General features: G+C 46.9%; 2 protein-coding genes across 2 annotated transcripts; both read left to right on the top strand.

Moving 5' to 3' along the window:
* Positions 1 to 330: 330 nt before the first annotated feature.
* On the top strand, positions 331 to 1,628 carry LOC107160317 (olfactory receptor 2T2). The gene has a single exon (XM_015507000.2). The coding sequence runs from the start codon at positions 363 to 365 to the stop codon at positions 1,329 to 1,331; it is 969 nt and encodes a 322-aa protein (XP_015362486.1). The 5' UTR covers positions 331 to 362; the 3' UTR covers positions 1,332 to 1,628.
* Positions 1,629 to 10,099: 8,471 nt separating this feature from the next.
* On the top strand, positions 10,100 to 11,471 carry LOC107160368 (olfactory receptor 2T11-like). The gene is given in 2 exon segments (XM_015507048.2): positions 10,100 to 10,825; positions 10,827 to 11,471. Coding segments are annotated over 2 exon segments (960 nt in total). The 5' UTR covers positions 10,100 to 10,510.
* The last annotated feature ends 836 nt before the right edge of the window (positions 11,472 to 12,307 follow it).

Below are 12,307 nucleotides of genomic sequence, written 5' to 3'. Positions count from 1 at the left end.
TACGTGGATTGCTAGACAGTGTAGGGGTTAAGAGAAGCTTCCAACCCAGAGTGACAAGGTTATAAAATGAATCTAGAAGACGGTGGAGAACAAAGGTGGTGCAAGTCCTAAAGGATCACAGCATGTCCTTCTTACATCCATCCCATGCAGCCCAGGCCCTGATGACCTCTCCCAAAGACTGGCACTGACTTAGAGGGCGATGAACATGGGCAAAGTCACAGGGATTCAAATGGTTCTGTGTTCCTGTTTCTTTCTTGACCCCACATTGCTTCAGCCATGCTATTTGTGCTGAGTGATCATTGGACAACCAGTTGACCCCCAACTTTCTGTCTCACAGCCCAGGCCTGCCATGTGACCTGGACATGGAATCCATGCCCCAGAACTCCACTGACTTCCTCCTCCTGGGCCTCGTCACGCGGCCAGCACTCCCTGGGCTCATCTTTGCCGTGGTGTTCTCCATCTTCCTGGTGGCCGTCACGGCCAACATGGTCATGGTTCTGCTCATCCATGTGGACTCCCGCCTCCACACACCCATGTACTTCCTGCTGAGCCAGCTTTCCATTATGGACACCATCTACATCTGTGTCACTGTCCCCAAGATGCTCCAAGACCTTCTGGCCAAGGAAAAGACCATCTCCTTCCTGGGGTGTGCACTTCAGATCTTCTTCTATTTGACCTTGATCGGAGGGGAGTTCTTCCTGCTGGGCCTCATGGCCTATGACCGGTACGTGGCCGTGTGCAACCCCCTGCGGTACCCTCTCCTCATGAACCGCAGGATTTGCTTGATCATGGTTCTGGGCTCCTGGGCTGGCGGCTCCTTGGATGGATTCATGCTGACCCCTGTGACCATGAGTTTCCCCTACTGTGGGTCCCGAGAGATCAACCACTTTTTCTGTGAGATCCCAGCTGTCCTGAAGCTGTCCTGCGTAGACACATCACTCTACGAGACGCTGATGTACGCTTGCTGCGTGCTGATGCTGCTCATCCCCGTTTCCATCATCTCTGTGTCCTACACGCGCATCCTCATCACCGTCCACCGCATGAACTCCGCAGAGGGCCGGCGCAAAGCCTTCACTACCTGCTCCTCCCACATCATGGTGGTGAGCATATTTTACGGGGCCGCCTTCTACACGAATGTGCTGCCCCATTCCTACCATACGCCAGAGAAGGACAAGGTGGTGTCCGCCTTCTACACCATCCTCACCCCCATGCTCAACCCCCTCATCTACAGCCTGAGGAATAAAGAGGTGGCCTCAGCCCTGAGGAAATTGCTGGGGAGATGTGCTTTCTCCCAGAGAATAAGACCAGGGGATGTGTCTAGGAAACATTAGGGGACCGAGGGCATCCTGCTCTCGTGGCCAGTGACAGATGTCCTTGGTTCTGAAATACGTTCAGTGTCTTTCCGGCAGTCTTCAGTCCTCAGCTGGCTCACCAGCATGTGCAAGTGTTACCAGGAGCGGAAATGAAGCTGGCAGAGCATCAGAGCCAGCCAGCTCCTGTGCGGATGGAGCAGCAAATGTTTTCTAGCCAGTGTTCTCAGGCAGGTGGCACTCTGGCCCTAGGTGAGCACCCCTATGGAGTGCCCTGCATGGATGCATGTCACGTGGGGTCCTGATCCTTCATGTCCCATTGCTAACCAACTTTCACATGCAAATTGCAAGGAACTTTTGCCATGTCCTGGATGATTTAGTTTCAAACAGTCAACAGGGTAACATAGTCTGTGATGCTGATGGTGTCTCAGTCTTATTTAAAAGTTTTGTGAACATGGGATTGTGTTTGAGGTTCTGTGTTTTCAATCACATTTTATCTCTTTATTTTCTTGGCTATGAATTTACATGATAGATTCTTACCATGCCTCTCTTCCCATAGTCTAGGGCTTAGCCAGAAATTAATTATTGTTTGCTTGACTGGTTGATTGAAAGTTGAAACTGCCTTCAAGTTTTAAAGTCTAAATCAACTTCCATTGATATTTAATAAAGTGGTAACAGATGAATGCAGAATGAGCACATGAAGACCTCTGCCTAGCTATCGTTACGTCCTCTAGGCTAATGGGCTCTGTGTTCTCTCTCTTCGTCTCTCTGGTGACATGTTGGTAGAAACGCCTTTCTTTTCCAATTAGTTGAGGTTAGATGTGGTGTTTTGATAGGTGGTCAACTTGAATCCAACTTCAACTGACCAGAGGACAGGGAACCTTCCATGACCTATTATTTCACTTCCTTCTGTGCATAGGGGCCTCAAACTTGAGAAATAAGACACCTTGGGGTTCACTGGTGCTCCTTTCCTCTAGCAGCACAAGGCTTAGGAAAAATTGGACAATTTTCAGGTGATGTGTAGCCGACAAAGACTAACCAAAGTCTACTCCGTCCTTTGCTCCCTGGCACCAACTCGGAGGCAGAGGGAAGCATCCCCCAGCAGTGCCCACCCAGGTGGACAGCTTCCCTGCAGTGATCCCACCACTGGCCTGCTCTGTCTCCCAGGTTCCCGGAAATTTTACTTTATCCTGAAGTTAAACAAGTAACAAGCAGGAAAGGGATGGAAGGTTGGCTGGAGGAGCATTTCCCGGAGCGCGAGGCAGCCTGGATTCATTTGGGAAAATCCTCCCCCGTGTTCCCGTTCAGCCTGGTGAACACCGTGTCCTGAGGCCCGACAGCCCTTTCCTTCTCCTTCCTCCAGCCTGCAGCACCTCTGCTGCCCTTTCCTTCCACAAGGTCACTGCATGCTGCACTTCCAGTGTCTTCCCCACTGGGACTCCCTCTCCTTCTTGTTTCCATGGAGTCCCGGACATCACTCGAGGCCTGTGTGAATATGTGCTAGGGTGTTTGTTCTTGCATTTCCAAGATTAATTTTCTTGCATGATTAACAAGGGCATTTAACCTACACATTGATTGATATTTCAAAATATTCAAAATACTTGAAAAGCAACGTGGAAGAGAAGAGCACTTGGACAATCCCTGCAGAGGTCATGGGCCTTGCTGGCTGGACATGGAGGGAGGTGAATTCTGCCATACCGTTGAAGACACAGGTCAGCAAACTCGGGGCCAGTTCCACAGTGTCACATTGTGAGGGCTGATCTACATGAACACTTCCCAAGGATTTTCTCTAAACAACTGGAAAACCCATCATGCATGGCACGTGGTGGGTGTCCACTCCTCAGAACCAAAGATGAGTCACAACCTAAGAGGGAGAGCAAGAGATTTTTTTCCAAGGTTAGTTCACCTAATTTCCATATGAGTACATTTGTGGTCACCAGATTTTCCTCTTTATTAAAGATGATGCATTAACTTGGAAATGACAATTACAAAAACCTAAAATCAATTTTAATATTATCAATTGCATACTTGCAACAGGACACACACCATTCCAGATGATGGCAAAAAGACAAATAAAAATATGTCCCTATATTTCAAATTATATTCAATTGTATTACCTGATCCTTACAAAGTTCTATGAAGTATTTAAAAAATAATTAGCCCCATGGGACATGAAAAAGCTGATGTTCAGACAAATTATCACCTCACTTGAGCAACAGGCACTCAGAGACTCAGACCAGGACTTGTGACTTCTGGTCTGATTTTCACTGTGTGCAGACCTTGATATTAACTGGCAGACAATTGTCAAAGGAGAGAGCAGGTAATGGAGGACGCAGCTGCCAGTTTGGTCGTCCTGATAATGGCCTGGACAAAAGTCCCCCAAGAGCAAGGTGCTGATAAAAGCCATGATTAATTCTTGCCGGATGCCAGGTGAACTGGTCTACTTAGAGCCTGAGGACCAATCTGGAGAGAAAAAAGACCTTCTGTGGGGTCTTTCTGTGTGTGAGAGATGTGAACATGAAGTGATCTGAACTCAGGCTTCCACATATTGTTTTACGTAAGTAAATATTTTTATTTATGCAATGTAAAATTTTAACAGTGAAAAACACAAAGCACCTGTATCCTCTAATCTATAAACACTAAGAGAGATTTCAGAAAAGCAGTGGTCAGATAAGCTGACTAGAGACAGTTATGCAGACGTTGATTCAGAGGGAGAGGACAAAGCAGGCCTCTGTGGCCTGGGGGGTGACAGCACAGTCCTGACCCAGACCTGTGGCTGGCGCGCTGCAGTGAGGTGCCACTATGAGGCCTGACCTCGGCCATCAGTCCCGACTCCCACAGGAGTCCCTATGTACCGGGGCCAGGCCACAGTGATGGCAGATGGCCTCCAGAGCTTGACCTGAAACACAGAGTGTTTCCTGAGAAAACTAGGAGCTGAACCAGAGGAAGCTTTGTTCATTATTTTTTCCATTGAGATTGTGTTGAGGGCAGAACTTCCTAAATCTGACAGACCAGCAAGGTCTTTGCCAAACCCCCCTTGCCTGCTTCTCTCAACATTATGGAGACGTGGAATGGTGGGTTCTGACCGGCTGCAACAAACCAGCTGAGAGGAGCAAGGTGAGCCATTCATGTACACACGCCTCTGCGCCAGCCTGACCAGCCCACAGGCTTTCTCCTGTTCCTTTGATCAGCCCTTTAGGCTCATTTGGTTTTATTCAGTTTTACTTATCATGTAACAAAAACCAGGATCTTCATTTTGTTCTGCTTCCCAAGCACATAGGCATTTTCCTGACATAGAATATGTTGTCAATAAATATCAGGGTAGTGAACGAGTGGAAGCCACTGCATTTAGAAGGTGTGGCACTCTATGTACACATCTCAAGTTAATAAATTATTATTATTATTATTATTATTATTATTATTATTTTCCTTTTTCCAGGCCATCTTGGGTTTAAAGGGCAGCATGGAAACTGAAGCTCAATTAAATTAAATGCGCTTCACCAGCTCACATGGAATTGTATGTTGAGGGGAACTGGAGTCGTGGCTCAGTGGTAGAGCACTTGCCTGGCATGTGTGAGGCCCTGGGTTCGAGTCTCAGCACTCCATATAAATAAATAAAAGATCCACTGACAACTAAAAAATATAAAAAAAAAGAACTATATGCTGAGCTAAAAGCTAAGAACTGTAGTTACCTTCTGTCCAACTTCACTAGTTCTTAAGTGACTTCAGATGAAGGGACACCACTGGCTTCTGCCAGGTTCCTCCCAGGGGGTGCTTCAGACAGGTGGTGGGGGCTATAGGGGGCATAGGCTCCTATAGCTCCTATAGGTGCAAGCAGGAGGCTTCTCTGAACACAGGTAAGACGGGCCGAGGCCTTGGCTTCTGAACAGCTGATGGGGCTCTGCAGACAGCGGCTTTCCCTCCTCCCAGGCAAGCTACGGAATCTCCTCAAAGGGAGAAAAGGTAGCTCACTCTGACCCAAGGCAGGGTTGATTGCAAGTAATGGTTCTCATTTGAAAATAATGCACACTGAGTATTTCTAAGAAATCAGCTATGACATGTGCCATGAAGGTACCGAGTGCTCTCAGCCTGAAGATGGAGAGTGTCAGACTGTGTCCATGTGGCTGTGGATATGAAGTACGCACACATGCCACCCTTTTCTCTTACAAGCACAGTGAAACTGTCAAACCATGGGGGATTGGAGACCTCCCTTGTGTCACAATGGCCACTTGGAGCACCGTGATGTGCTGAAGCCTAAGTGATTCAGTGTGGGTGCAGCCGACTATGCTCAGTCTCCTGGCTTTCTTATTGGAAATAACGCCAAGAGGAGTTTTTAATAGTACAAGCTGCCACTCATCTGATTATCTCTGTATTAAAATTTCCTAGTGAAATTTATGCTCTTTCAGGTTTTTATACTGACTCAATGTCCACTCCTACCAGCAATATTTGCAGGTCCCCCCTTGGTCCCCAATGTTGACACAGTCCTGCTCTCACTAGGGCTCAAGCTGGCCAGACTGCAGGACCCATTTCTGCTGCAGCCTCTCCACCCTGCACCTGGGCCTCTGCAGCAGAGGAACAAGCACCCCTGCTTCCCAGCGTCTTGCTGAGCAAACTCCTCATGCTCCTGCTCTGGGGAGGAACGGCCTCAGGTGCCAGCCTGTGCCCGTGGCCACCCTCCACTGATGGCCTCACAGGGCACATGACGGAGAGGACAGGAGGTGGCACCAGGCCAGTAGTGGCAGACAGTGCTGGGGGAGAGTCCAGGGCTGTGTCCATGACTCCCCCCGGAGGGGCTGAGGAGACCACCCGGCAGCAAAGGAGGCCCATGTCCCTCACTCCCCCAAGATGTGACGCTTAGAGATTAACTCTGGAGACTGAGGTCAGCCCAGCAGTGAATCATCAGACTGAACAAGAGTCCCCTGTAACTGCTGTCCATGCCCAGGGTGGGGAGCTGGTCTGCACCTCTGAGCACCCACACACTCAGGAAGCCTGTTGGAAAGAGCAGTGTGGTGCGCTGCTAGGACCAGACAGGTACCATGTGAGGACACTGGATTCAGCTCACACAGCTGGCCACTTCCCTTGAAGGATTTTCCAAATGCTGTTTAAGGAGGGAAACCCTCTCCTCCCCATTTGAGGATATTTGTGCTTAGGAAAATACAGTAAGAAAAGGCAACTAGGTCAAAACATATGCTAAATTAATTCATAGTTTTAGTTTTGTAAATCATTGACAGGATTTCTCTAGTAGCATTTCAATTTATTCCACAAAGTTTTAAATTAGATTCACACTTCATGCAACTTTTTTTTCAAAATGCCTGTGTTGCTTTTCCTTCTGTCAGTTATAAGTAGTAGTCTTGGTCTCAGGGGTTCTTGCTTAGAGTGAACTCTGCCAGCTCCTCCCGACACACTTTGCTGAAAATCTCCTTCAACGCTCAGGTCCCCCAAAGCAAATTGGATCTCACAGTATGTAATGGTGGGGACGTTGGTGAAGGGCTGGGAGCAGGCCCAGAGGACAGGCACCCTGTTCCCTTGGAGATAAGAAGCTCTCCTTCCTTGGTGACAGAGGCTCGATGTCAGATTTCTGAGCTAGGAGTTTGCAGGGTCTTTCTCAAGGGACATTGGGCGAGAAAAGTGTGTGTGTGTCCTACCTCCACATGAAGCCAGGCACCTGAAGGCAGGTGGCTGAGGACTGGGGATTTCCCAGGAGTTAGGAAGAATTTTCAGTTTCTTAAAAAATTGACTTCTTTTAGTTACTTTATTAATTATTGACTATGTTTGAAGGAAAATGAAGTTTTCCTGATTATAGCTTTATCCCTTGTAGTCATTTAACCTCTACCAGGTGATTTGAACTTAACTGAAGCATGGAGGATACTTGCCCCTTGGGCATAGTTAAGAGGAGGAGCAGAGAGCAGGGGAGATGGAGGCCAGGTCCCTAAGCCTTGACTCAGCTCTGCAGCTTCCCCTCTCTGAGCTGAGAGGTGGTGATGCCTCAGTCACGACCTTGTCGCTGGGTTACAAGTGGCCTCGTCAAAACCTGGGACACTGAGGACTGCATAGGTGCAGGCCAATTTATTATTAGCATCTTGTCTTGCTTTTACTTAAAAACTGAGAGAATTATTTATTGGAATGTTAGTTTCCTATGGATATTATGCTGTCACAAACCCAGCTTAACATGTTACAGTCCAGGAGGTCAGAATCCCAAAGGTGGCCACACTGGTTAAACTCCTCATGCTGGGGGAGCTGTGGTTCCCTCATGGGAACCCATTTCTGTTTGGTTTTTGAGTGGCCGGACATGGTTTGTCGGACCCCCAGAGCTGGCCCCTGCCTGGGACTTCCTGAACAGCCCCCTCTACTTCAAATCCATGGACTGGATCAGTCTGGGTCCAGCTTCCAACACCCCTTCCTGCTTCCTGCCTCCCTCCTTCCTTCAAAGGCCTTTTGATTGCACTGAGTCTAGAAAGTTCTCATCCCAGATCCATGAGTTAATCACCTCTGCAAGGTCTCTGTCATATACAAAAGTGTGTCCTTTGGTTTCAGGAACTAGCTATGTATGGGATTATAGGAGGAGGACTCTTCTGCACACAACTGGTCTTAACACTTGCTAAGCCTATTACAGCTTCACTAAACTCATTAAGGAGGAACATTAATCATAAGTCTCATGGCATTTTTTAAAGATACAATTGTTTCTGGTAATAGGAGGGAGATGAAAACTTGCTGTTAAAAAAATCATGCATAACAATAACGATCTTCTTTTTTTTTATCTATTATACAGGAGGAATTCTAACTTTAACCTTTTTCCCCCACAATACAATCTCTGGATGTCTAATAACACTGGGGGCTGCAGTTCTCTTTAACACAATAACTGGGGCCTGCCTGCAGGAAGAGCTGTCTTAGCAAGTGCAGGTGTAGAACACAAAGGAAGGGGTGAGTTCCTCTTGTGTAGTCTAGAAGGTGGTCATCTAGGGACTGTGTGAGCAGGTGTCTGGATTTTAAGGCTCAGGGAGTAATTATTCCAAATTTATATACATTAACCTCAGAGATTTAGGAGTAAATTTGTATTAGTGTTTGACCTTCGAAGACTTATTTTATTTGTCCCCTTCCCACTCTCCCTTGTTTTGGGTTAGCATCCATATATCAGAGACAACTTCTGGAATTTGGTTTTTTGGGGATTGGCGTATTTCACTTAGAATGATAATCTCCAGTTTCATCCATTTACCGGCAAATGCCATATTTCATTCTTCTTTAATTTGTTTCCTAGAACTAAGCCTCTTTAGAGAACGTGGAGGGATCCTATTTTATGACAATTTTATTTTGGAGCAAAGACAAGCACAAAGGCCTGGCATTTGTTTTCTTGTTTGTCTGTCTTGAGTTTCATGGTGCTAGGGATGGAGACAGGGCCTCTGCACATTAGGCAAGTGTCCAACCTCAAACTGAACAGGCTCAGGCCTGACATTTGTTGAAAATGTGTTTGCCATTAGCACATTTTCAAAAAACAAACTTAAAAATATTGAAAAGAAATTATCCAAGAAATGGATTAACTTAAAAATCAAAAATACATGATTTGCATTACATTAGTGATGTGTTTAAAAACCATCCATTTAATGATTTAACAAGTATTTACAACACACCAGTCATTCTTCTAGATGGTGAGAGTGGTTAAAAAAAAAATAGGCACCAATCCTCATCCTCACGGGGCTCACTTTCCAGAACCAAGAGTCCAACACAAGCAAAATGAACCTGTAGTCTGTCCCATGGTGCTAAGAATCATGAAGAAATACAAAGTCCTGGATCAGAGCCACCTGCTGAGAAGGTGGCCTTTGCACCATTCCCTGATGCACATGTGGAGATGGCCAGCTTAGACATGCAGAAGGGCTCAGGCAAGGGGAGCTGGGACAGGGGTCCTGGGCTGGGATCCTAGAGTGGGGACAGAGGACCAGCAGATGACCTCCTCAGCCCCATGACCAGCACATTGCAGGGGGCAAGAGAGGACTTCAAGGTAAGAGTCAAAACATGATGGCCCCTGAGCACAGGCTTCAGCAGAGAGTGATGTGGGGTGAATATATCCCCCAAGGTCACTTTGGTTGTTGTGTTGGAGGGGGACTCAGGGCGGGCAGAGAGGATGTGAGAAAGCTCCCGGACAACCCAGGTTAAAGATCATGCGTTGGCCCAGCCTACTAACTGTGCATGGAGAGATAAATGTGGATTCTTCACTTAAACTAGTTTATGCATTTGGATTGTTTCATTTATGTGGCAAAGAGAGAGAAAAATCTCTCCCCATTTTTTATGGATAGCTTTATTAATTTTTTGGAGTAAAAAGTAGAACATCTCTTTCCTGTCAGTGGGTTTTAACAAAAAACATATTGTAGACAACATTTATTTTCAATTGTCCTTTGGAAATGGTATGTCATTTTCTTTTTTATTTCTTTAGTACTAGAGAGTGAACTCAGCAATATCTCCAACCCTATTTTGTATTTTATTAGAGGCAGGGTCTCACTGAGCTGCTTAGCACCTTGCCATTGCTGAAGCTGGCTTTGAACTTGTGATTCTCCTGTCTCAGCCTCCCACCACTCAGATTACAGGCATGCACCACCACACCCGGCTCTGCAATGTAATTTAAGTTAACAGATCAGGATTCTAAGACAAGCCTTGACCATGTGGTCCTTCTGGGAGGCCTGACAAAAAAGACAGCAGCCGTGACTACTTACAGAGTAATTTGAACAAATGGTTCAGAGAAAAATTTGTAGAGACAGTCTAATTTAATTTCAGAATCCATTTTTAGCAGTAGTCTATTGAGTAGGCTTTATTGAGCCTATGGGTCGTGTCTCACGGACAGCAGATAGATGAAAATTTCAGACAGTGATTTTGTCCTTGTTTAAGTAAATCACAGACTCACAATAATGTAGAGTGAGCAGAACAGACGTGGCGAATCTCTACTCCAGGGCGAGAGATCTCTACCCTTGCCATCCTCTGCACACAGCAGCGTGACCACAGGCAGTGCCAGGAGGGCCACTTGCCAACAAGAAACAGGGTCACCTCTGCAGCTGCTCTGGGATGAGTTTGCTGGTTTGTTTTTTCTAGCCCCTGCCCTGGAAAATCCCTCCACGCCAGCCCCCGTGCAGAGTGGTGTCCCCATCCTGAACTAGCTTCTCCCACCTTCCTCCTGGTCCTGAGCTGTCCCTGATCCCCTGGAGCTGCCACCGGCAATGTCAACAGGAAACAGAACGTCTACCTCCGACTTTGTTCTCTTGGGGCTTCTGGTGAGCACGGAGGCCACGGGGATTGTTTTCACGTTCATCTTTGCCATTTTTGTGGTGGCTGTCACTGCAAATGTGGTCATGATAGTCTTGATTCAGGTGGACTCCCGCCTCCACACCCCCATGTACTTCCTGCTCAGCCAGCTGTCCATCATGGACACCCTTTTCATCTGTACCACTGTCCCAAAGCTCCTAGTGGACATGGTTTCTACAGAGAGGACCATTTCCTTTGTGGCCTGTGGCATCCAGATCTTCCTGTACTTGGACCATGATTGGTTCAGAGTTCTTCCTGCTGGGCCTCATGGCCTATGACCGTTATGTGGCTGTCTGCAACCCTCTTAGGTACCCAGTTCTCATGAACCGCAAGATGTGTCTTCTGCTGGCTGCTGGTGCCTGGTTTGGGGGCTCACTTGATGGCTTTCTGCTCACGCCCATCACCATGAATGTCCCTTACTGTGGCTCCCACCAGATCAACCATTTTTTCTGTGAGATCCCTGCAGTTCTCAAACTGGCCTGTGCTGACACGTCCTTGTATGAGACCCTGATGTACCTCTGCTGCGTCCTCATGCTGCTCATCCCCATCTCTATCATCTCCACTTCCTATGCGCTCATCTTGCTCACCATCCACCGCATGCGCTCTGTTGAGGGCCGCAAAAAGGCCTTCACCACGTGTTCATCCCACCTGACTGGGGTCAGCATTTTCTACGGGGCTGCCTTCTACACGTACGTGCTGCCCCCGTCATTCCACACACCTGAACAGGACAAGGTAGTGTCTGCCTTCTATACCATTGTCACACCCATGCTTAACCCTCTCATCTACAGTCTCAGAAACAAAGATGTTATGGGGGCATTGGAGAGGGTGTTTGCCCACTGTTCCCCTGCTCAGAAAGTAGCCACAGTTGAGGCGTAGAGACTCAGTAACACGAGGACGGGTCCTCCAGAGGTCACTCTCCATGTGCCCAGTTTCATCAAACTACTTTTCAGCCATCAAAGTCTACTTAACAATTAAGAAGAGATCTCTCCAGAACAAATACCATCCAACAAAGCCCCTCATAGGCTGATTAGAGCTGAGCCTCATTGTCAGAAATTTCTTCGAAGACCTCAGCTGATGCCCAACCCCAGCAGGACAACAAGCTAGTCTGTCCAGAGAAAACTGCACTCCCATTCCATCCTATCTTGTGTTGGTGAAAGGGGACATCGAAAGCGCTTTCAACCAGCTTATGTTCCAGGCTACTTCGTCTTACACCTTGGGACTTGGAATCTAAGAAAACACTAAAATTTCATAGAGTAGAGAAGTTTCTGCCAAGCTAATCCCAGACAAGGGAGATAGTACCTCTTGCTCCACACACAAATTAACCACACTCAAACTTCTGTGATACATTCATACAAAGAATAGAACAACAACAACAAAAAAAAAGAATAGAACAAAAGCAAGAACAAAAACCCAACTAACAAACAGGCCCTGAGTAGGAATGACTGGAGCAGGGCCTCTGGACCCCACTAATGAACATCTACTCCTACAGCAAAAGCAGAGAATTAACACAAAGTCTATAGATATCACACCTTTAAAAGGTCTCAGTCTGTAACAATCTAGGACATTTTGGCAAGAGAAGATTATGCCTTAAAAAGTCCCAAACATAAGAATTGACGAGAAATTCATACCAATAGCTGCATAAAACTCAACACATCAATACAAGAAATAGTAAAAAACAAGGTAATGCAACAGCTTCTAAGTTCATAATTCAC

Source organism: Marmota marmota, unplaced genomic scaffold, assembly GCF_001458135.2.
Source record: "Marmota marmota marmota unplaced genomic scaffold, marMar, whole genome shotgun sequence".
Taxonomy (NCBI): Eukaryota; Metazoa; Chordata; class Mammalia; order Rodentia; family Sciuridae; genus Marmota; species Marmota marmota.
This window is presented reverse-complemented; position numbering and strand designations above follow the sequence as displayed.